General features: G+C 41.9%; 2 protein-coding genes across 2 annotated transcripts in view; one reads left to right on the top strand and one right to left on the bottom strand.

The window, feature by feature from the left end:
- Positions 1 to 1,592, top strand: part of maneal (mannosidase endo-alpha like) — a 75,346-nt gene extending 73,754 nt beyond the window's left edge. The window contains exon 4 of the mRNA XM_059654261.1: positions 910 to 1,592. Within this exon, the coding sequence (XP_059510244.1) occupies positions 910 to 1,546 (637 nt within the window). The 3' untranslated portion in view covers positions 1,547 to 1,592. The remainder of the gene's footprint in view (positions 1 to 909) is intronic.
- An 11,368-nt stretch (positions 1,593 to 12,960) lies between these two features.
- yrdc (yrdC N(6)-threonylcarbamoyltransferase domain containing) lies at positions 12,961 to 25,327 on the bottom strand. The gene is made up of 6 exons (XM_048558209.2): positions 24,964 to 25,327; positions 20,918 to 21,113; positions 19,089 to 19,203; positions 18,494 to 18,613; positions 15,472 to 15,614; positions 12,961 to 14,979 (listed from the first exon to the last, which is right to left on the bottom strand). The coding sequence occupies exons 1-6, from the start codon at positions 25,163 to 25,165 to the stop codon at positions 14,919 to 14,921; spliced, it is 837 nt and encodes a 278-aa protein (XP_048414166.2). The 5' UTR covers positions 25,166 to 25,327; the 3' UTR covers positions 12,961 to 14,918.
- Positions 25,328 to 26,031: the final 704 nt, after the last annotated feature.

Genomic DNA, 26,031 nt, shown 5'->3' with positions numbered 1-26,031 from the left:
TAGGAGTAACCAGAAGGCAAAGTACAGGGCTAATGGTAAGATTCTTAGTAGTGTAGATGGGTAGAGAGATCTCGGTGTCCATGTACACAGATCCTTGAAAGTTGCCACCCAGGTTGACAGGGCAGTTAAGAAGGCAGACAGTGTTTGAGATTTTATTAATAGAGGGATCGAGTTCCAGAACCAAGAGGTTATGGTGAAGCTGTACAAACTCTGGTGCGGCCGCACTTGGAGTATTGTGTACAGTTCTGGTCACCACATTACAAGAAGGATGTGGAAGCTTTGGAAAGGGTGCAGAGGAGATTTACGAGGATGTTGCCTGGTATGAAGGGAAGGTCTTACGAGGAAAGGCTGAGGGACTTGAGGCTGTTTTCATTAGAGAGAAGAAGGTTGAGAGGTGACTTAATTGAAACATATAAAATAATCAGAGGGTTAGATAGGGTGGATAGGGAGAGCCTTTTTCCTAGGATGGTGACGGCGAGCACGAGGGGGCATAGCTTTAAATTGAGGGGTGAAAGATATAGGACAGATGTCAGAGGTAGTTTCTTTACTCAGAGAGTATTAAGGGAATGAAATGCTTTGCCTGCAACGGTAGTAGATTTGCCAACTTTAGGTACATTTAAGTCATCATTGGATAAGCATATGGACGTACATGGAATAGTGTAGGTTAGATGGGCTTGAGATCGGTATGACAGGTCGGCACAACATCGAGGGCCGAAGGGCCTGTACTGTGCTGTAATGTTCTATGTTCTATGTCCTATGTACCCTACGTGACTTAACTTTACGAATTAATCTACCAAAAATTCTTATCATGAGAGAGAATCCTTTCCCAACTCCAAAAGCTTAAATTCTATGTCTTGATGTCTGCAATTTCTGTTTCCTCAACATTAATACACTACTTTCTTTGTCTAGGTATGGGTCTCATGCAGCTTTTTACAAGTACAGGACCAACACTGGCAGATTATTGCCCATGTTTTACATCTATGACTCCTACCTGACCCTGCCAGCTGCCTGGGCCAATCTGCTCACATCATCAGGATCTCTCAGTATTCGCAACACACCATATGACGGAATGTTTATTGGTCTGTTAGTGGAGGAGAAGCACAAACAGGACATCCTAGAGTCAGGATTTGATGGATTATACACCTACTTCGCATCCAATGGATTCTCATTCGGATCATCCCACCAAAACTGGAAGACTATCAAGAACTTCTGTGACAGCAACAACCTGATGTTCATTCCAAGTGTGGGGCCCGGATACATAGACACCAGGATACGTCCGTGGAACAATCATAACACACGGAACCGGGTCAGTGGAAAGTACTATGAAACTGCCCTCCATGCTGCTCTCACAGTGAGACCTGAGATCATCTCCATCACATCTTTTAATGAGTGGCATGAAGGCACGCAGATAGAGAGGGCAGTGCCAAAGAAGACTGCACAATACACCTACCTGGACTACTTGCCTCATGAGCCAAACCTGTATTTGGAGCTAACACATAAATGGGCTGAGCACTTTTGCAAAGAGAAAGAACAATGGCTGATGTAAAAGTCTTATTAATAAAAAGTTCCACCTGAGATACCTACAACTGTACCTTGACGTTTGCTTTCTATTAAAAAATACAAGCCTTTTCTGATCAATGAAGTCTACAGAATATTACCTTTAACAGCATCCTTCACCATGTGTTCCTGCTTGTTTGGACATATGTGTGATGCCAGAAATGAGAAGCTAGTGTCAACAGGCTTCAGAGGCACCTTAACTATGTGCAAGTCTCATGGGATCATTCAATTGACAATAAACTGTTGAGGTCTGGGAAGGGATTCTGGATTGAGATAACGTAGTAGCTGGGTTTACTCACCTCATTTTCACCATGGACATCCAGTCCCTATACACCTGTATTCCTCATGCAGATGGCCTCAAGGCCCTCCAGTTCTTCCTGTCCCGCAGGCCTGACCAATCCCCCTCCACCAACACCCTCATCTGCCTAGCCGAACTCGTCCTCACCCTCAACAACTTCTCTTTTGATTCCTCCCACTTCCTACAGACAAAGGGGGTGGCCATGGGTACCCGCATGGGTCCAAGCTATGCCTGCCTCTTTGTAGGTTACGTGGAACAGTCCCTCTTCCGCACCTACAGAGGCCCCAAACCCCACCTCTTCCTCCGTTACATTGATAACTGTATCGGCGCCGCCTCTTACCCCCCAGAGGAGCTTGAACAGTTCATCCACTTCACCAACACCTTCCACCCTAACCTCAAGTTCGTCTGGGCCATCTCCAACACATCCCTCACCTTCCTGGACCCCCAGTCTCCATCTCAGGTAACCAGCTAGAAACTGATGTCCATTTCAAGCCCACTGACTCCCACAGCTACCTAGAATACATCTCCTCCCACCCACCCTCCTGCAAAATTTCCATCCTCTGTTCCCAATTCCTCCGCCTCCGCCGCATCTGCTCCCAGGATATCGCAGATGTCCACTTTCTTCCAGGACCACAACTTCCCCCCCCACAGTGGTCGAGAACACCCTTGACCGCATCTCCCGCAACACATCCCTCACACCGCGCCCCCACCACAATCGCCCCCAGAGGATCCCCCTCTCCTCGTTCTCACATACCACCCCGCCAACCTCCGGATACAACGCATCATTCTCCGACACTTCCGCCATCTACAATCCGACCCCACCACCCAAGCTATTTTTCCATCCCCACCCTTGTCTGCCTTCCGGAGAGACCACTCTCTCCGCGACTCCCTTGTCCGCTCCACACTGCCCTCCAACCCCACCACACCCGGCACCTTCCCCTGCAACCGCAGGAAGTGCTACACTTGCCCCCACACCTCCTTCCTCACCCCTATGCCAGGCTCCAAGATGACCTTCCATATCAAGCAGAGGTTCACCTGTACATCTGCCAATGTGGTATATTGTATCCATTGTACTCGGTGTGGCTTCCTTTACATTGGGGAAACCAAGTGGAGGCTTGGGGACCGCTTTGCAGAACACCTCCGCTCGGTTCGCAATAAACAACTGCACCTACCAGTCACGAACCATTTTAACTCCCCCTCCCATTCCTCAGATGACATGTCCATCCTGGGCCTCCTGCAGTGCCACATTGATGCCACCCAAAGGTTGCAGGAACAGCAACTCATATTCCACTTGGGAACCCTGCAGCCCAATGGTATCAATGTGGACTTCACCAGCTTCAAAATCTCCCCTTCCCCTACTGCATCCCAAAACCAGCCCAGTTCGTCCCCTCCCCCCACTGCATCACAAAACCAGCCCAGCTCGACCCGTCCCCCCACTCCATCCCAAAACCAGCCCAGCCTGTCTCTGCTTCCCTAACCTGTTGTTCCTCTCACCCATCCCTTCCTCCCACTTCAAGCTGCACCTCCATTTCCTACCTACCACCTCATCCCACCTCCTTGATCTGTCCGTCTTCCCTGGACTGACCTATCCCCTCCCTACCTCCCCACCTATACTCTCCTCTCCACCTATCTTCTTTTCTCTCCATCTTCGGTCCGCCTCCCCCTCTCTCCCTATTTATTCCAGAACCCTCTCCCCATCCCCCTCTCTGATGAAGGGTCTAGGCCCAAAACGTCAGCTTTTGTGCTCCTGAGAATGCTGCTTGGCCTGCTGTGTTCATCCAGCTCCTCACTTTGTTATCTTGGTTTCTCCAGCGTCTGCAGTTCCCATTATCAGCTGGGTTTACTGGTTCTTTTGGTTCACACCTGACACACCCATAAACAACCAAAGATGTTCCAGAAGTTTCCTACCCACGTAGCTCTCTGGGGAATTAATTTTAAATACAATGAAGACAGTTGAATTTTGGGGCTACAATAAGTTGCCAGTCCCTAAGAAACTCAATTTAATTAATACTCTCATTCAAGGCTATGCTCCAATGATCTGTTGCTTTGTGAAAAATAGTAGCTGAAGTAGTGCACAGCCGGTCAGACATGCGCATTGACCCTGATAATTGCAGCCCACAGGGTTAAGCAACGGTACTTATTAAAAGCATAATACCATTGATGCCAGAGGTCCGAAATAAATACAAAGCAGGTCTGGCAGTATCTGGAGAAAGACAAACCGTAATGTCACCAAAACATTAACTCTATTTTCCCTCTGCCAAATCTATTGAGTTTGTCCACCATTTTCAGCTCATGGAGCTATTTATGTTTAAGTACACCGTCAAGAGGAAAGTTTGAGCTTTGAGAGAGATTCCAGTCAAGGGAAAAAAACTAAAACGCACAATAGGATCTTTTTCACTTGATGTTTTATTGTATGTTTAATTAATAATCCTCGTTTAAAACCAAATGAGAGTTTGAAGAAACAATCTACTAAGGTCATTCAGTCTGCAAGTTTATCCTTTATTCCCCATTTGATCTTGCAGCAATAAAACAAAAATTGTATTAATCTTTCGATGTTAAAAATGGGAAATTGGGAAAATAAATAAATAAATTGTAAAGTTTCAAGGGTCAAAGTTCGTGGGAGAGGCTGAACAGTCTTGGGCTATTTTCCCTGGAGCGTTAGAGGCTGAGGGGTGACCTTGTAGACGATAATAAAGTCATGAGGGCATGGATAGGGTGAATAGTGAAGGTCTTTTCCCCAGGGTATGGGAGTCCCAAACCAGACAACTTAATTTTAAGGCAAGAGGGGGAAGATTTAAAAGGCACGTAAGGGACAACTGGAAGGTGCATGTATAGAATGAACTGCCAGAAAGTGGTGGAGGGTGGTACAATTACAACATTTAAAAGCCACCCAGATGCCTTTATTTGATAGGGATGTTTAAGAGGGGTATGGACCAAATTCTGGCAAATGGGATAGATTAATAGAGGATATCTAGTTGTCACGGCCAAGTTGGATCAAAGGGTCTGATTCTGTGCTGTACATTTCTATAATTCTAAGTCAGAATTTCAGCTGATTACTTGTCGGTGGTGTCTAATGTAAATATAAGATGTAGGGATATACCTATGAGTTACCACTCAACTTAAACATGGGAGAGACTGGGAGAGGATGGCCAGACGAAGAGAAAAAATACAACAACTTACTCTAGCTACTCCAAAACATTGAGTAATTTTAATCTTTTTGTTTACAGAAAAGCATCATACAGATATCAACCATATTGGCCTCTTTGCGTGCCATGTGGGTAAACTTGGGAAATAGCAGGCGAGGTGAATATAAATACTCTAAACGTACAGCATTCACCCAGTAATTCAGCACGTCCTTACAGCCGTGCTTGAACTAAGCTGGGGTGTTCAATATGTAGAAAGCTACAATCGCGATAATCGCCAAGAAACTTACGATGAGTGAAACTGACAAATATTGTTGCGTTGGCGTATAACTGGAAACGCCTTTGTGCATATATTATATATGCATTTAAGAATAAAAGTGACAACAAAATAAAAATAAAAAAACTGTTTCGTCGTAGGCAACCTCAGTTTGATGGCATCATTGCTAGTTGAGAATCCAGATGTAGACAATCCATTCTTAACTATCAAATAAAAAATGAATAGACTCCAACGTTGTTCAGGCAATCTCAATATTCACAATGAATGTAGGTACACTTTAGTCTTACTAGGTGTTTGTTGGCAAACTGGCAAGGTGAAAAACTGTACAAAGTGCTTTACATGCTTCTTGCTGAAGGAGCAATCTAGAACTGAGGAGGGGCACACTTTCAAAATAAAGCACAAGTCACACTTAAGACAGATTGAGGATTTTCTAATGAAAGTGAGGTCATTGAACATATCCAAGGCAGATTTTATTTATCTGCAAGGGAATGCATGAAAGCAGAGTTTGAGTCACAATTAGATCTTGAGGTTATTCTGACAGCAGAGCAGTTTCAAGGGGCCAGATATTCTACCCCATTCTTATTTATGCTCTTTGTTAAGGAATAGTGATTGGTGTTTAAATTTGTGTGAAATGCATTACTTAGAGATTGTTAGAATGAGGTATTTTAATGCAAACTAGTGGATGTGGCATGGGTGACCATGGCCCTACTTAACAGCCAATCTACAGCTTATTATTGGTTAGTACTACTGTACATGTTTGATTTATCAAATTGGAAAATGGAAATTTCGGTTTTAAAATCAAAATAAAATCTTTTTGAGTGGGACTGATATTTCAGGTGGGGAAAAAAATGAAAGAAACCCAAGTAAACTATTATTGGAGATGGGTGGATCCTCCTCAGGTTGAGGAGCGGAATCATGTAACCATCTGGAAAAACTCACCAACACTGACTGGCTTAGCTGGCGGTTCTCCCCCACAAAGCAAAACTTGTTCCTGTGGTGGAAAGTGATCAATCTTTGGAACAGGTTCCTAAGCAGAAACATGAGAATCTGTTAGTATTGATTTATTCACCTGCAAGGTTAGATTTTTTCTTTAATATTAATATTATCGATACAGTACAAGTAATAAAAAGTACGACATGGTAAATGGAGTATCTGGTGGGAAAAAGGTGACTTTTTTGACCACCTTACTCAGTTGTTTTCACTTTCAGGGAACTGTGAAACCATACACATAGATCCCTCACTTTGTGATGCTTCTGCCATTTCCCATATGCTGCCCTCCTGCATTAGACCCTCCAAAATGACTTCACATTTGTTCAAGTTCCACCTGCTGTGAGAGACAAGCTGTGGTCTGTTTTATCCAGTAATTCCTTCCGTGCATCTGTACTCAATAATTATGTCAATGCACCAGCTTGAGTGCACAAACTCAACCCCAATGTGTAGAGTCAACATCTAGTCATGTTGCTTTAGATTCCAGAAACAGGAAATATCTCATGGGCTTTCCCGAGTGACCATTTCAGCAAAATGTTGGCAGTAACCTCATTACTGTTGCTAATGGGGTTCCTACAAACATTATGGGGAGATGCTACCTTGGTGATAATAACACTGGCTAGTAATCTAGAGGCCCAAACTATTACCCTGGATGTGAATCCAAATACCACCATGGCTGCTGGTGAAACTTAAATTCCATTTTTAACAATCTGGAATATAAAACTAGTCTCTGTAATTGTTATCAATGATGACTAGCACTAATTACTTAAAAATTCCATCTGGTTTGGTTGTCTCCTTCAGAGAATGAAATCTGCTGTTCCCATCTGTCCTGGCCTACATACAATTCCAGATTACTTGCAATGTGGTTGACTCTTAAACATGGCTAAGTAAGCCATGCAGTTCAAAAGCAATTTAGAGATAGGCAACAAATACCAGCTTTGCCAGCAATATCCACATAGGAAAAAGGGAAATTATGATTATCTATCAGGAACTGCACTCCACTCCTGAAGAAATTCCTAGCACAGATGGCAAATGAATATTCTCAGCAGCCAATAAATTGATGCTTGGTTACTGAATGCAATGCTCCATCCAATAAGTGAAGCTGAATATAAAATTCTTCAAATTCAGTCTAATAGCCATGAACAAAATGATTGATCTTTTGGCAAAAAAAAATCACTTTCCTAATGTAATCTATGGTAACTGTCCAACTTGGAAAGTTAATTCAGTTCAGTTGTCATCAGCTTCAAGGTTAATGGGTTTTCAAGAATTTAGGGTACAGTTACTAAGCAGCTCCTGCCCAACAAATGCAACAATGGTAAAAAAATCATGTCTGCACACAAAGAGATCTCAGGAATGGAAGTGACGGAGTGGAAGAAGCCCTAGGAAAATCACTACCACTCCATGTAATGCTCCGAAACACCATTGTTTTTGTTTGACTGCCCACACCATCCCATCCCATATTATACAGCTCTCAACACTTTCCAGACACAAGTAACAAACATTATTCATAACGGTACTGTGGACAGTCACCTTGTAGAAGTGGACATTGTACAAAAGAATGAGATGTCTAGAATTTCCCATTGCTGACACCTCTTTAACAATATGCTAAAAACAAAAATAACTAATCAATAGAAAACAGTTTACAGCAGAAATCTCCTATTTTGTATCCACCTGGTGTGTACTATCTAGCCACTCAAATAGAGGAAGATCTGTAGCAACACCTTTAACATTTGCTTCCAGTCCAGTGGACTATTATCAAACTGTTTATCTGAACGCAAATGAAAATTACAACATATAAAATACTTGAAATATTTATAAGTATTTAGCATTCTATTGAGTAGCACTTTGCTTCTTTTTCCTGAAATGCAGCAAGTAAGATTTGGGTATAAGATAGTGTGGAGCTGGAGGAACACAGCAAGCCAGGCAGGATCAGAGCTGGAAAGCTGACGTTTCAAGTCGGGACCTTTCTTCAGAAATGGAGAGGAGGGGAGCTCATAAATAAATAAAGGAAGGAAGTGTGGGGCTGGGGAAGGTAGGTGGAATAGTGACAGGTGAGTGCAGGTAAGGAGTGGTGGGGTTTGGTCATTGGGATGGGAGGGACTGATAAATGGTAGAGAAGGTGGACAGGTTATCAGGTCAAGGACATGGGGATGAGAGGGAGGGTTGGTCATGAGATGAGGCCAGGGGTAGGGCGGCTTTGAAACTGGTAAAATCCACGTTTAGGCCATCAGGCTGTCGGCTCCCAAGGGAGAATACGAGGTGCTGCTCCTCTAGTTTGCGGGTGGTGTCATTGTGACACTGGAGGTAGTGTAGGATGGACGTCACCCAGGGAGTGGGAGGGGGGAGTTGAAATGGTTCACAACCGGAAGGTGATGTTGTCACGAACAGAGTGCAGGTGCTCTACGAAACGGTCTCCAAGTCTCCACTTGGTCTCACTGATGTAGAGGAGGCCACATCGAGTACAGTGGATGCAGTAGACCATGTTGATGGATGTGCAGGTGAACCCATGTCAAATGTGAAAAGTTTGTTTTGTGCTTTGAATAGAGGTGAGGTCGGTTGGGGTGGGGTGGGGGGGAGCAGAGAAAGGTGTTGGTACAAGTATAGCACTTTCTGCAGTTGCAGGGAAAGGTTCTGGGTGGTGGGATTAGTGGGGAGCATGGAGCAGACGAGTTGGTCACAGAGACAGCGGTCCCTACAAAAGGCAGATGGGGCAAGGACGGAAGTGTATCTTTGGTTGTGGGGTCGGATTGTATGTAGCAGAGATCTGGCTATCTGATTTTTCTTATTCCTCAACTCCAGCCAAACTGATTGTTCTTGAACTCTGAAACATCCTTGCTCTTGAAGACTGCAATGCATTCCTTAACCGAAAGCATCGGTCCTCTTTCTTTTGAGCCGCATTTCTATCTTTTCCGAATGCCTTGTAAAAAACCAATATTTAGCACCAAATACCGCCCTTCCTCGAGCAAGGTCTCTGTTTTTGTCACATCATACTTCCACACGGTAATGCATGCCTTAGTCTCCCCAGTCTTATTAACTACAGTTCATGCATCCCCATATATGTCATATAACTCTAATTTAGACTATTAAAATAAAGAACCTTGGATGCTGGAGACTTGAAAGAACCAAGAACAGAAATTGCTGGAGAAACTCAGGTCTGGAAGCATTTTGAGAGAGAAAACAGATGGTTGTTCTGAAGATGGGTTAACAGTCTTGAAATGTTAACTCTACTTTCTCTCCACAGATGCTGCCACACCTGCTGAGCTTCTCCAGCAATTTCCATTTTTGCTTGTTTATGATTTAGACTTTCTCCCTTAACTCCAATTCCACGTTATTTTACTATTCTCTTTAGCGCTATCTATAAATCTCAATATTTTGTGCACCCTGGTATTACTATTTAATATTCTCACCTTGTTCTAGCAGCCCTGCCAACTTAATTTGAATCCTCTCCAAGAGCACAAGAGGAACAGGCTACAAACATATTCAATCCCAGCTGTATTCAGATGCCAACACTCTACCACGTACAGGTGCCATTTTCCCCAAGTTGGTATCCCAGGAATCTAAATGAATATATCCTGCACTATTTTTCCAGCCATACAACCTACTTTATCTTTAGATTGTTGTACACTTGCACATGGCTCAGGGAGTAATTCAGAAATTACTACTTCAGAGGCCCAGCTTGCTACTTTTCTACCTAATGCCCAAATTCTGATTGCAAGACCATATCCTCCTTCCTCATGAAATCATTAGTATCAATGTGGGCCATGATCTCGGACTGTTCACTCTCCCACAACAGAATGTTCTGCAGTTGTTCTGTGATATCATCAGGCCTAGCACCAGAAAGGGAACACACCTGCCTTGAGTCAGGGGGACAGCTGCAGAAATATTGTTTGTGCCCCTAATCAAACCCACAGGACTACTGCCTGTCCAGCGTGCTCTCACTGCTCCTGTACTGTCACTCCACATATGGCACCACCAGCCTGAGCCTTGCTGCCTCCTCAAAGGATCCATCACCAATATCCAGAAAGAAGAACCCATTAGTGATTGACAGCGTTGGAGCCTGCAACTGAGTGGGGATATCACCGACAGTCAATCTGCCTGCTTGCGTTAAACTGGTGGCACGATAACCGCTCTCAACGTGCCAGTCATTCAGTTCTCTGCCTTACACATGCATCTCACTGACTTGAATGCTGCTTGAGCTCTGAACCCAGGAACTCAAGCTTATGCAGTCACTGGTGCTTTGCGTACATGGTCCTACAAAAGAATGGGCATTCCACTTGGCCATGTTGCCCTACCACACCTGAATTTTTAAGTTCACTAAAAAGTAGAAATTCTTCACCATTAATTACAAATCAGCCATCTTGCCTGTGCCTATGAATTTTCACTTCCATTGTGCTAGTTAAGAAGTTTATGTTTTTCAAAATTACTATAGTTGGTATATAGGCCCAAACAGTAACTGCTCAATAACCAATCAATGCAAAACTTTTCTGCAATGTCAGACTCTTTCCTACTCTCCTTCCACTGTTTCATTTGGTGCCCACACAGTTCTGTTATTTTAGATCAAGTATGGCAGTAGAGGCCTGGTTAATTGCTAATGTAACTTGCCCAGATGACATGTAGGTTAAAATCACCCAGGGTTACTGTAGTATCCTTGTTTCAGTTAAATGTCATTCCCTATCTTACCACTACTATTTGCTGGCGTATAAACAATCCCTAATGTTTTATGCACCTGGTTGCATCTTACTTCTCTCTAATCTAATTCCTCATCTAGATTTCCTGCACCAATTTTTTTTTAGAAAGAACTTCTCTGATTTCATCTTTCACTAGCAATATCACCCAACTACTTCTCTTCTGCATCCTTCCTAAAGATTGAACACGCTTGGATGTGCAGTTCCCAGGCTTGGTCACCCTGCAGCCATATCTCTATAATCTCAAACATATTGTACTCATTTACAACTATTAGCACTGTTTAATTTAATTTAAATCAAATGCTCCTTGCATTTAAATGTAGGACCCTCATACTTGGCTTTGACATTTTTACAGTTTTGTTAAAATACCACCGTCCTAGTTACTGCTGTCAACTTCCTTGCCCTCCACCACTAGCTTTTATTTTTCTGTAATTCATTTCCACCTTTGCTTCTCTCACTTGTTTCCATGCCTAAGTTCCCACTGCCCTGCCATTATCTTAATTCCCCCTTCATAGAACAGAAAAACACACAAAAGGGGCATACCATTGGGCCAAGCTGCCTTGCCATGACTTGCTCCCTTAAGTTAACTTTTTCAATTTACTTCACCTAGTGCGAATATTAACTATCCTTACCTTCTTTGTTATATTTCAAACACTGAACCAAATCTAAACTTTAAAAAAAAAACTTTATTAAGTAGAAATACTCACCTGGTCTTACTTACCAAGGCAACCATGCATGTCACGCAGGCTCCCAGTCCCATTTGATAGACTTCTATTTTCTCTGTGCTGTCACTGTTTAATGTTTTTGAACCCCTCTCTTGCATTTGCAATTTGTGGTCTCCCAGAGGCTGATGATAGAGAAAGAAAAAAGGGAAAGGTGCACCTCTCTCCCTTTTGCGCCAAGTTCCCAGTCACCAAACTCAGCGTTTCCCCCTGCTCCAGTGTAAATTGTTCAGGGATATTGACATACCTCTGGAGCAGGTGGGACTTGAACCAGATCATCTGCTCCTAGAGGAAGGGACGCTATCACTGCCTGCAAGAGCCTTCCTCTCCTATTTAGATATTTTCTAATCAACATTTGCAGAGACATTAGCAAACATTTCTGGAGCAGAGGGGATCTGAACCCAGGCCTCCTGGCTCAGTGTTAGGGAATTACTTCTGTGCTACCTGACAGCATTTTTCTTTAAAGAAAAACAAGTTGTACTTTGATTAGAAAATACTCTGTTCAGAGACATTGCCACAAACTCTCTACAAACACTCCCCTCCCTCCCTCCACGCACAGAATAAGGACACTCAATGCAGCAGAAGAGCCCTAAACACTTACTTAGATATTTTAAATAAACCTATTTAGATGTGTTATTCACACCTCTGGAGGTAACAGGACTTGAATGTAGGCCTCCTGGCTCAGAGGTAAGGACATACCACTATGCCATAAGAACCCTCAAATCTCTCATTTACTTGTTACTTAATTTACCAATATCACCTGCTCTGCAAAAGCCTCAATTTTCTTGATTAGACCTGCCCCAAACCCTTAAAAGACTTTAGACTTAAAATAGTAACTTGAAGTTAAATGTTAAACTTGCAGGCATGTACTCCCAAATTTTAAACAAGGTTAATGATTGCAATGTACAACACTTGCTTCCCGTTTCTCTTATTCATAGTCTTTCCGCTCTACACTATAGTACCCATCAGAACAAAAAAATTATGCTTATGCCATCTTTACTAACATTCTCCATAAATTAACTATAGGATGCTGCTGTTGTTACAGCATGGCATTTGCCTATCTCCATTAGTCTTCAAATCATAAATTCTGAAATTTCTCCGCCTGCATCCTGATTAGGATGCTACTTCTTAAGTGTTTCTACACTAAAACATTTTCTGCAATGATTCTTTGGGGAAATTGGCACTGTCTGATAGAATTAGACATATGAAGGGGTGTCACATAGGAGCTTTGAAAATTCACGCATCACAGTCCATACATTCCAAAAATAATTTCTCTGCAGATTAAGCCCTCTGCCTAGGAATATAAATACCATTTTATTTTCTTTAAAGTTCAAGAAAAATTAGCACATAAATTCACCGTGCCCGAGTTCAGAGGCAGCGTAGAATTGAAAGCCAGAAGTTCTGTTGACAAATACTGAGCTACTAGCTTAACCACAAAAATAATACCATCAGCCACAAATAACATGACAAGGAAACCTGCTTTCAGAGATTTCCTACTTTTTAAAATAATTTACTTGGATCTTTTTGTTGAAATTTTAAAATTTTTACCAAGGCACCAGTAATTTTCAGGTACACATCAAAACAATATTCAGAAATAAAGTTTAAACGTGAGATGAAGCTATAGCAGGTCAGGCAGAAACATTTGGTTGCTCTATTTGTGTATGACTGTCTGAAAAGTATTCTTTCACACTACACATTGAAATGCATCTATGACTACTACAAATGTAAATCAATGATGCAAATCTAAATTTAGGATATTTGAATTTCTTGTAAGTAAAAGAAGTGAATACCCTCTAAGTCAGAATTTTTTCAGAAATTAACATGTGGTTGGAATTCCGAGAATTCAAAATATTTCATTATCCATGCAGCACTAAATATCATCTTCAATTTACAACCTAGGATTACTGTTCAAAGACGAGGGTTAATGAGCGTCAAAATAAAAGCTTTAGACAATTCTAATCATTCTGTTCTTTCTCTTCATTGTTCCAAACACCGTGCTTTCAGTTCCAAAAAAAGGACTACCCACCATTTGGAGTAGATGTGCGGAGGTTGCTATATTTAGCACTAGTCTCCCTGCAACATCCTTTTACGGGATAACGTAACTTTCAGTAGCAAGATGTCAAGGTGAGGACAGGATGCAGATGGCCTAGATCAATAGATGACCAATAGAACAGAAGGCACAGGATCCATGTTCTCTCCAATAAAGGACAAAACATTAACTGCAGCATGAGAGCGAATACATGAGTGGGAGGATGTGAACATGAGAATGAGAGCAAGAGAGTATGAGAGAGACAGAGCGAACAGGGAAAAAAAGACAAATAAGAGAGAAGAAATAGAGAAAATGCATGCCAGCAGCTAAACCTCATCACCAATCTCTGAGCTTTTGAATAAAAAATTAAAGTAATTGAAGGGCTGGCCACAAGAAAGTCCTCTTTCTCAAATTCAAAAAGAAGAACGATTAGCTCAAAACTTACTTCCTGTAGACAGAAGGAGAGATATTTTCCTGCTCTCCACCTCTACAATCAACACGGGAAAATAGGTTCAGCTTGTCCTAAGTCAAGATAAACTTGGATCTGGACTTCCATGCTTACAATTAATTAATATAAGTTCTGTCTTATCACAGCACACTTTAAGCATCACCATAAAAGAAAGAGTAATTAGACCTGAGGTAGAAGATGCATTGGAAGTTTTCCACTGCTATTATCGAAGTTCAAACTAAGCTCCTGTGTAATATTTCCTCAACCTATGACTAATTCTGAAACAATACAGCATGAATGGACAGTGAACTTTAGAAACCACCCAGTGCAGGACTCCATTTGCAGGCAAATTACAATGTACAAGAAAATGAGAGTAATAACTCATGAATGGCAGGTAAAAGAATGAAAGTGGAAATTCCAGAGCACAGCTCAGTCTTCAACTTCATCTGTAATAATGTTTCCTGTTGTTGTGCTCAAAGAGTGAGAGAATAGATAGCACAAGTTCTCAGGTCATAACCTGAATTTTCTTGGAACAGCCTTTTACTTCCCTAAACTGTACGATGGAAGAATAACCTTGGAGCAAACCAAATGAAATATACAACACACCGGGGATAAAATGTGCACAGTACAGTCAACAGGATAAGGGACAGATGAGTTCTCTGGACTCAAACTTTACAATAAAAGCAGATACTCAGGCTGAGACAGGGTTCAACACAGAGAGATTTGTCTTGTATCAAAAAAGAATCCACATCCAATAAAGTTTACTCCAGTTTTATGACTGTAAGGACAAGCCATGCTTATTCTGGAGAATTTCCACGGTGGCATCAAATGCACTGTGGGGAATAAAAATAGAGAGAAAATATAATCAGTTATATACTTTTTCAGCAACTTCTTCACAAACTGCAGAATTTCATTAAAAGATTTATCTTACTGAATCATCAATAAAGTTAAGTTGATTACCCACTACACGAAAGGACACTGCTTACTAAATCTCGATGCAGCAAAGGGACAATTTAATGACAACGACTGTTTAAAAAAGAGAGGAAATCAAGGACAGCTTTTTCTAAAATCTAAATCAGTTCTTCTCACCTGGCATGTATTATCTAAGAAGCAGTGAAAGCAGATTTAACAGCAAATTTTAGAAGAGATTTGGATACATAATTGAAATGGAAAAAAACCTGCAGGACACTAGGAAAAAGCAGAAGAGTTAATCCAATTGGAAAGCTCCCACAAGGACTGGCAAAGGCACAAAGTGTTGAACGGAGTTCTGGGTTCTATGACTCTGAGGAAGTGAATGATCAACAAGAGAAAAAAAGGATGCTTACCAGCCAGGTCTGATGATGCTGTATTTTCCAGGTGTGCCCAAGTTCACCACTGTTGATCCCAATCGACATTCTGGCTTTGTCATGTTGCCAATCGGTCCACCATCAACAACAAGACCCAACGAGGGCCAAAGGTCCTGAAATTCCTACACAAAGTCCAAAAAAAAATCTGGTATTCTGAAACATTTTCTTTTCTGCTCATAAATTTCATCACATCCAATCAGACAAGGAGAATTATTGACATCAGTAACAAACAAGAATATGGGAGTGCATCACTACAGTGCTGATACACATCCAAAGTCTGCAATTCAATTTGTCTAGTCTGAAAGCAGCAAAATCTAACGTGTTAATGGTAAAAAATTGGCAAAACTACCAGAATTAGTGACTGAATGTCCAATTACTTTCAGAGAAAACAAAAGACATTCTGATACAGCCAAAGTGCTCTTAGGAGGAAGTGACAATAATGGGAGCTTCACCTTGATTTTATTTGTTTATTGCCAGGAGTACCTTATTACATAATAGTGAAAAGTGTTACCATCATTACAATATAAAACACTAGCATGGCCTCTGCTTGTGCAGTGTTCCCAATCCTGGGCACCAACCTTTGGTAAGATTGTAAAGACTTGGGAGGTCGGCGGAGGGGGGGGATGTTACTTGAATGGTGCCAGGGTCGATGGGTTATTCATGAGGTCAAAACGGTGTCGTCCTCTTTGGAGCAGAGAAGGCCAAAAGATTTGATAGGGGGTATTTAAAATCCTGAAGGGCTTTAAATAAAGAAAGCAAGTTTCTGGTGGCTGATTGATCAGTAAGGAGGGGGCACATATTCAACGTGAGTTAAAGGCAACACGACAAAAATTTACACAAGTGGTTAATATTTGTATTACATTGTTTGACAGTGAGGTGAATAGTTTCAACCTGAAGCTTCCAAAAGGAAATTACATTAATGCTTGAAAGAAAAAGTTACAGGAATAAAGGAGTAGAGCAAATAAAGTTAACTGGATCAGTTCTGAAGAAGGATCAGTGGACTCAACACATTAACTTTGCTTTCTCTCCAGATACTGCCAAATCTGCTGTGATTTGAGCAATTTTGCTTTTGTTTCTGATTTCCATCATCCGCAGTTCTCTGCATTGTTAAAGAGAAACTGGATCGTTCTTTAGAAAAGCCAACATACAGTCAATGAAACAAATGGCCTCCTCTTTACTCTTGTATATTTTAAATCAGAGGGCTGACACCAACATGGAACATCCAAACCGGATTCATCCTCCATCCTATCCCCACCAATGCAAACATTCTTCAATTTCACTAGGGGAGAACTTGGCTTGTGACTCAAAACCACCCATGACAATGGACTAGAAAATTAGGCAATGGAAAATGTCACAACTACATACATACAAAGTGACAGAAGTATCTCACATTGAAAACTTCAAGCCCAATGTATTCAGTAGTAAAGTTGCTCGATAGGATTGCTGGAATCCTGCTTTCAATTAATTGAGGCAACTGTTAACAATGCATCTGAGCCATCAATAGATCTGTGGATGCTTGTTTCCACTGTAAGCTATAAGTAATAAGAGTGAAAATTCAGTAACAGGAGAAATTAGGTCAGGAGACGGCAGTAGATAAGGGAAACAACATGCGTCTTGCAGTCGACTCTTAAATAACTTCTTTGCGATATTCAGACAATTGCAGGTAGTCAATACACACTAAAGAAGAGATCATTCATGGCTCACTGTTCAATTAGAACATAGCTTACCTCATACACCTACTTTGGGTTTATACAGTGAGTTTGTTCAACAAAAAAAAACTAGCAATTTAGTTTCAAAATATTCAACTAACCAAGCTGCAAATGCTTTTTGAAGGAAGTGAACTCCAAGTTTCTACTGCCCTTTATGATAGGAACTGTTCCCTGACTTTAGCCTTGGAAGTTAAGTTTATACCACTTTGTTCTACTCCTTCAGTAGAAACAGTTTCTCTCACTCTATGTAAACGCCTCATTTAGATCATCCCATTACCTTCTAAACGAAAAATCACAAACCAAGTCTGTCGTCAATAATTATTTTCATGAATGTGTGCTCCAAGGTCAACTTGCTTAATACCAATTCATCTCAAAATCCCCTTTTCCTGCGGTTTGAAAAGCACATAGGTAAACTTTTTTTTTTAAGTTTAATTTCTTGTACACTATTACGTAAAATTCTTTCACATTTTACTTCATAACTAGAAGACAAAACATTTTTCTAACCATTCCTCAACACAGTTCTTCACAGGGCCTTCTCTGCCTCAGTTCCAAATTAGGGGCATTGCCTGTTCACCTCCTTAATCACAAATTAGTTCAATCTATCGCTTGAACCACCTAACTCAGCTCCACCGGGCGAGTTTTTCCCATTTCTAACTACTTCACCCCGCCCCATCATCAGAGCTATTCAATCAATCATTCAATGTGTCTTATGAATGTCTAATTTCTTAACGTCTTTTATAATCTCGTACTTGTTTCATTCTGTGCCTGGTGAAATTAATTAAGAGCTACGATTTCCTTCCAGCCACATTTGTTAGAAGTTGAAAGAACAAGTCAAACTCGTCAATTAACAACTCATCTGCCACATTTAACACACACTTTATCACATTCTTTCAATGAAAAATGGTCAACTGAACAATAGTGGAAGGCTATCAGAAGCCAAAACGTCGCGAACGAAAGACACGGCTTTAAGAAACCAAGATGATAAATATTTATCAAAGTTAATAAAAAAGAACAGGCAGGACCTAATTTACCAATGCTCATACCTATGAGCATAGTCTCGCACAGGGCTGTATTAATACTGAATATTTGCCACGTGACTGTTTCCTCGTACTTACCGAAGTCACCTTATAATGTTTGGTATTGTATTCCGATTTGTGTACAAATCAGACTGCTAACGGACTCAAGCCGAAACCTGTTTGCAACATAGCAACTGCCCGTAGTCCACTGGATAAAGTACACAAAACAAATTTAAGATGACTTAGCCATGGTCACTATTAGTGAGAAATACCTACCTCAGTGGTCAGCGCACTGGTCTGAGAGCTAAGGTTGGCACTCGTCAAAGCCAGAGGTCCATCACATACCTCTGCAAGCTTCTGAATAAACGGATGCTTTGGAATACGTATTCCCACCAACTACAAGTAAAATAAATAAAACAGACACAAACTTATTCAGCAGCATTACAAGGTGACTGCAATAATTGGACGTAAGATCACAAGACATAGAAACAGAAGCAGTACATAGCAACATTTAAGAGGTATTTTGACAGACATATACAGACAGGGAATAGAGGGATATGGACCGTGTGCTAGCAGATGGGATTGGCTTAGAATGGCATCATGGTTGGCACAAAGGCCTGATCCTATGCTGTACTGTTTTATGTTCTATGTAGGCCTTTCTGCCCATTAAGTTCTCTCTGCCAGTCGATGACTGGTTTAATAATTGTCCACTCCACTTTCCTGTGTTTTCCCTTGAGAAAATATCAAGAAACAGCCATTCTAAACAATGATTCAATTAATCTGATTTTAATTTGAGTTCACTGGTTCTCCAATAAACATACAGCAAAGCCACATTATCAAGCAAAAGACAGATTATTCAATTCATTCTTACATCAGTGAAAGCATTCAAATCTTTGTTCAGTTCTTCTGACCGCTTGAAGACTAATGTTACAGGTCCTGGCAGGAGATCTCTTAATACCTGATCAGAAACAGTGACCTTACAGTACCTGGAAAAAAAAGGCCTTAATCCATAAAAAAATCCACAGACTAATATTTTCCATATGAAAGGCTAATTAATCTTTTATAATTATAAGAGATTTTACTAACAAAGGCCAACAAGTAAACTTCTCTGAGCAATTAACCCCATTCACCCATTCCTTCACCATTTATCCAATTCCTTCTTTTCTTCATCACACCCCTCTCCAAATCATCTTAAATCCTTAAATTACTGTTATCCTTTTTAACTGATTCCCCTATTTCACAAAGTTTTGGGTTGAGAAATTCTACTCACTATGAATGCCTGCACCTAACAAGCAGCTTACATCCTTTGGCTCCTAGAACCCTTCCTCACACAGGCCTATTTCCTTGGATCAAATGCCCACTTAGTTCATCATCTTGAAAACCTTTCCTAGGCTGTCTTCCACATTGCTCCTTTCCAAAGAGCCTGATTTCCTCATGTCAGTATGAGAAACTAAATAGAATATTTAAGGAGGTACTGTGAATTACAAATAGGAATTAAAAGAACAGTCTGCAATCACACAGATTCATATACGTGGATAATGAAATATCAAACAGTGCTTTTACATATGACAAGGATCAAGAGTAGGCCACTTGGCTCTTTGATCTTGCATTCAGTAAGATTGTAGCCAATCTGATTTAAACTTCAGTTCTACATTCCTGCATTTCCTCAATAATCTTTCATCCCTTGGTAATCAAGCATCTATTTACCTCTGCCTTAAAAATATTGAGAGATTATGCACCCACTGTCTTTTTAGGAATCACAAAGACTCTCACTTTCAGAGAGGAAAAGAAGTCCTCATCTGCCTTGAACAGGCACCCACTTACTTTTAAACTTTGACCCCCAGTTCTAGATTCTCCAACAAAAGGAAACATCTTTTCAACATCCACCCGGTTCAAGTCCCCACAGGAACATACACTTTTCAAATCAGTCACCTTCAACTCTTCTAACCCTAACCCACTGTAGCCTTTTCTCACAAGGCAATCCATTCCAAGTATTAGTCTAGTAAACCTTGTCTGAACTGCTTCTAACACATTAACATCCTTCTGTAGGAACAGTGACCAGATGCAGTCTCACCAACACCCCTTACTCTTGCAATTCAACGCCCCAGAAATGAAACATAACATTCTACTACCTTTTCTAATTACTCTCTGTTCCTACATGCTAACCTTCTGTAATTCATGCATTAAGACACTCTGATCTCTCTGCAATCGCTCACCATTTTGATAATTTCATTCTTTTTTAAAAATATTTTCAGCCAGCTAAAATGGATAACTTCACACTTTCCCACATTATATTCCACGTGCTAGATCTTTGTCTGTGCATTTAACCTATCCACTCCACTTTGAAGGCTCACGTCTGCATCGTAACTTCCTTTCCTACCTATCCTTGTCTCATCAGCAAATTTAGCTATATCTTCAGTCCCTTTATCTAATTAATAGATTAGAAACTGTTGAGAGACTCCAGCACCGTATAATAGCATTCCACTCAGGGCATTCTGCCAACTTGAAGCGGCCATTCTGCCACCCATTTATTCCTACTTCTTGTTTGCCTGTTAGCAAGCCAATCATTTATCCATGCCAAGTGGTTACCCACACCACCCAACACCTTCAGCTTCTTTTTTCCATAATAACCTTTTGTGTGATATCTTATTATTGCCTTCTGATATTGTTAGGTCCACTATGCTCTTTATTTGCACTCACTTATAAATATCTTCCACATGACCAACACAAACTGCCAAAGGCTTATCCTCACTCCGTCCTTTGATTTCATAAATCCTTCGGATGGCTTCAGAATTCTGTGCAAGGCAGGTGATTCCATAGATGGTGTCTGTAGGAACTGCCACTACCTGACCACACTGGAGAATGTTTACAGCCTCTGTTAAGGCCTCTTTCCAATCTGGGGTAAAGAGAACAGTTGCATAGTGAGAAGCGGGTTCATCAAACATTTCACTGGTGAAAACAAGCAAGCAATCATATGCATATCAAAGGTGACATTCTCATGCAGTAGCATTTTAATCATCTCAAATGACTTGAAAGTCAAAGCCAGAACCCATCGGCCCAATGATAGAAAAGCAATACACAGTATCCATGCAGAAGAGCAAATGAGAGGATCCATGATAGAACAGAGGCCTGGGAAACTACATTAACAAAACATTTAATAGGCAACAACCACACAGAATGGTAACGAATATAGAAAAGAATACGTTGTATCTAAATGAATTCCTACAAAAAAATATTGAATGTACCATGTTGGTATTAAAAGACAATGCAAAGACCAATTCAGCAAATAAAAAAAAAACAAACTGGAAACAGTGGTTTTGATCTGAAGTCACTGTTAAAAGTCTAAAAGGCTGGAGAAGAGAGAGATGCGCTTGCATTGATCTTCACAAGAAAACAGCAAAGAAGCCACAGAAAGAAAGATCAGCACAGAAGCAACGCAAAGAATCAAAAATGACAAGCCCCAAGAAGCTCGGAATCATGATTGTAGACTAATCAGAAGTTTCATACAAATTAGGAATTGTAGGCACTCCAACTCCTTAGGTCTGCTCCACCATTTAAAATGATCATGACTGATCTCCACTTTGCTGTTGACTCCAACTAACCTTTCACCCTTTGCTGATCAAAAATCCATCTACTCTGCCTTAAAAAAACTCTGCTTTCACCACTTTTTTTAAGATGAGTGTTCCAAACCCAAAGGTTCATGATCATCTCAAATTTTTTCCTTAGTGCTGTCTTAAAGGTCTGATTAGTGTTAGAAAAGGGCCCCTCGCTCTAGATATCCCACACAGGAAAGATTCCTTCCACATGCACCTCGTCAAGACCCTGTACGATTTTGTACATTCCTATCAGTGACCTCTTATTCGTCTGAACTCCTGTTTATCATAGTCTGTCTAGCCTTTCCTCACAAGACAACCTGCCCATTCCAGGTACTAATCTAGTAAGCTGCAATGAAGTGATTCCACTTAAATCCTTAAGGTGACCAATGTTCTGCATATTAGTTCAGATTATGATCTCAGCAATATCACACAAAATTGAAGCATAACTACCCTACTTTTGTATTCAACTTCCCTTGCACTAAATGATAACAGTTTTCCTACTTACTTGCTGTACCAGCATGCCACCGTTTTACAGTTCATGATCCCAAGATCAGATCCCAACAAGCAATGGATAATGGAATAATGGTTAATTAATTTTTTTGTGCTGAAGGCAGGTTTCTAGTAGATTTGTATTACCACATCATCCCTCTCATTAGTGAACACCAAAACCCTACCTACCTCATCTGGCTAAATGCAGAAATTACTGCTGAGGTCCTTAATGGGCCTTCTTTCCACAGTTTTTTTTTTACCCTTGATGTACTTAGAAAAGCTCAATGCACCTGTAAAATAACTAAAATAACTTTACTTTGGAGAGGAGAAGGCCAAGAAGAAATTTGAGAGAAGTTTTCAAGATCATGACAGGTCAGGGCAGAGTCGATGGGAAGAAACCTTCTCATAAAAGGATCAAATACACAAGGTCATTTGCAAAAGTAGCAAAAAGAAATCTTTATCACACAGAAATCGACTAGGAATGCACTGCCTGGAGGCAAATACTGCTTGTGCAGCACTGGAATGTCAGTCTAGACACTTGCGCTCATACTCTAGACTTGGAGACGCAAACCCAGATCTTGTGACTCAGAGGCAAGAGCCCTACCAACCTGAGACCTGTTTATCTTCCTGGCCTGTCGATTTAATATAGCTGATGGTCTCATTCAACAGAATAGAGGCCCTCTCAACCCTTGCCAAAAGCTTTCCAACTGGGGGAAAAAAAAATTAAGGGACGACTCAGGAACAATGAAGGATGCACAATTGATTGAAAAATATTCTACTGTATTCTGAAAATTTTAAACTGTAAGTATTTTCCAGTGCCACAAAAGGTCACCGAATCCGTCTCCAATTTTCTACACTGAACGTGCAACCAATTTTTGAATTTATATCTATGCAATTAACACTCAGCAGGATTAATAAACAGAAACCAAACAGTTTAACAACAGGTAACATTTTTCAGTGAGGACCAGTCCATATTTCTGAGAAAAGCAACTCTTAACCACATATCCTAACAATGATGATGGGAGATGCAATTCTCCTACCATATTCTGTCATCATGAGTTCTGAAACCCCCTTCAAAGCACAGAATTAAATTAGCCCCCATGTTTGCACCTGCACCTTTGTCCCAGCTGATTCTTTTCGAACATGGAGAACTAAGAGGAGCCAAAATGGGTTGGATCATTCTGTTTTAGTTGGGATCAGTGTTGGGTAATTTCTTTTCCTATTACTATCTTGGGTGTATTGACCCAATGAGCTGTCAGGGAAGCCTGGGCTGACCCTGTTAGTATGTATCAACATTGAACCCTGATAATCAGCCAGGAAAGAGTATTAAGTAATTGTGCAACTGTCAGAATGGTTGAAGGTAATGTGGGTGGACTGCATATTTGCAACTTGATAAAGAATTGTGACATAATTAGGGAAATGGAAAAACTCGGTCCAGAATATTATGTTTAATTAAAAGGTCAATAACAGAACAAGGTACATAAATAGCAAAAGCTATATTTTGAAGTGATAACAGCAAATTCTTCAAATAAACACACAGATCGGACCTCTGAATACAATCTAAATGGTTAAAAAAGTTGGAACTATTTCAGGAATTAAGTTCTGCATCTGGAGTATTTAGGATGTTGGTACAGATTTTTAAACAACCTGTTCAGACATTGTATCTGGTTACTATAACAGCTTCTGGCTCAGAGGTAGAGACACAACCACTATGCCACAAGAACCCCAGAGTTCTGACGAAGAGGCATGGGGCTCAAAATGTTAACCGCTTCTCTGTCTTAAAACACATACTACCAGATTTGCTGAGTTTCTTCAGCATTTTCAGTTTTTGTTTCCCATTTACAGCACTCGCAGTGCTTTGTGTTTATTGACGTCAGGGTCTTGGTGGATGGGGCAAAAGGTCTTCCTCAGTGACCTGTGTTTGCAATAGGAGCCAAACCAATCAGAAGTAAAATTAAAAACCAAAAGAACTGTAGATACTGTAAATCAGGCTCAAAAACAAAGTTGCTGGAAAAGCTCAGCAGGTCTGGCAGCCTCTGTGGCGGAGAAAACAGAATTAACGTTTCGGGTCCAGTGACCCTTCCTCAGAACTGATGAGATTGCTGCTAGACTGACGTGTTAACATAAAAGCAGAGAGATTGCTGTGTGTGAGAGCTAGTAGGAACTGCAGATGTTGGAGAATCTGAGACAACAAGGTGTGGAGCTGGATGAACACAGCAGGCCAAGCAGCATCAGAGGAGCAGGAAAGCTGACGTTTAGGGCCGAGACCCTTCAGAAATGGAGCAAATGCATTTCTGAAGAAGGGTCTAGGCCCGAAACGTCAGCCTTCCTGCTCCACTGATGCTGCTTGGCCTGCTGTGTTCATCCAGCTCCACACCGTGTTATCTCAGATTGCTGTGCATCCGTGTCCGTGTGTGTCCCACCCCCACGGTTACCCTGAAGGGTTATTCTGAACTAACCTCCCTTCATAGATGATGCAACCTGCAGACATGAGACCGGGCCTAGTCCTGCATCAGGCCTTCCCCGCCTCCCCAGCACTAGACCCGGGTTGAAGCCACCCCGGTACAGGACGGAAGGAGGGTAAGGGGGCCATCCCTTTAAAAGGTGACCCACATACCCGGGCACCGAGAAGTAGGCCGCATCCCCACACTCTGCGCTCACCTCCTACTCCACCCCGAGGCTGCGGCCCGGCTGTAGGCTCGGGTCCCGGCGGCAGAAACAGCAGGCGGCCCGGCGTCGATGCCGGAGCCGGATCCTCGGCTTTGCGCCGGGCCCAGTCCCGTTCCTCACCGCCGCGGCCAACCACCACCTCCCGGCTCCTCATGAGCAGTTGGAGCAGCAGCCGCCTCCGCCGCGTCACCATGGAACGCGGTCCATGGCAACCCCGGCTCCCGTCCCCAGGGCAACCGCCGATTGATTGATAGCCCGGCCCCGCGCGCCGCCACTTCCGCAATTAAGGGGCCAAAGCGATGTGGAAACCTTGTGTTGCAGCAACGTGGGAAGTGGCATTCACCCTCAGAAAGAAAATGAAAACTACAGAACGAAGAGAAAATTAACACAGGCCGTTCGGCCCACCTGACCCCTGCTGGTCCGCAGGAATCCCCTCCCGAACCTTCTGTGCTGAAGGGAGAGCGTTTGGTGGAGATAGAGAGATTCAAGTAGAAACACTAGCATGGAGTTTTGGGCCCAGACCCTTCATCAGAAAAGGGGGATGGGGAGAGGTTTCTGAAATAAATAGGGAGAGAGGGGGAGGTGGGCTGAAGATGGACGGAGGTGAAGACAGGTGGAGCCACAGTAGGAGAAAGATCCCCCGAGGCCCATCCGGAGGGAGGAGGGCAACTCCCCCCCGCCCAGGCCAGGCATCCCTGGAAGAAGCCCCGCAGTCCCTGGTCGGGGGTCTGGGCCTGACGTGTCGGTTTTTGTGCTCCTGGGATGCTGCTTGGCCTGCTGTATTCGTCCAGCTCTACACTTTGTTATCTTGGATTCTCCAGCATCTGCAGTTCCCATTATCTCTGATACTATTTTAACCTCACTGCGAAGCCTCTTCCAGGTATGCCTAACCTGAAGAAGTTACCCTCCTCCCTCCATACAAACCTCAGTGGATGTCTCTCCCACTGCAACACCACATTTCTTATCCTCCATCCATCTTTGATCCTCCTCCCCCATCTTCCTATTTATTTCAGAACCGTCTCCCCATCCCCTTTTCTGATGAAGGGCCTAGGCTCGAAA

The sequence above is a fragment of the Stegostoma tigrinum genome, chromosome 24 (assembly GCF_030684315.1).
Source record: "Stegostoma tigrinum isolate sSteTig4 chromosome 24, sSteTig4.hap1, whole genome shotgun sequence".
Lineage (NCBI taxonomy): Eukaryota > Metazoa > Chordata > Chondrichthyes > Orectolobiformes > Stegostomatidae > Stegostoma > Stegostoma tigrinum.
This window is presented reverse-complemented; position numbering and strand designations above follow the sequence as displayed.

Excerpts from the sequence above, each read along its gene's own strand:
- yrdc (XM_048558209.2), bottom strand. The coding sequence starts at position 25,165 with ATGGTGACGCGGCGGAGGCGGCTGCTGCTCCAACTGCTCATGAGGAGC. Across the intron at positions 21,114-24,963 it reads GCCTCGGGGTGGAGTAGGAG|ATTGGAAAGAGGCCTTAACA; the intron begins GTGAGCGCAGAG and ends TCTTTACCCCAG. Across the intron at positions 14,980-15,471 it reads AGCATCATCAGACCTGGCTG|TGCATTTGATGCCACCGTGG; the intron begins GTAAGCATCCTT and ends TATTCCCCACAG.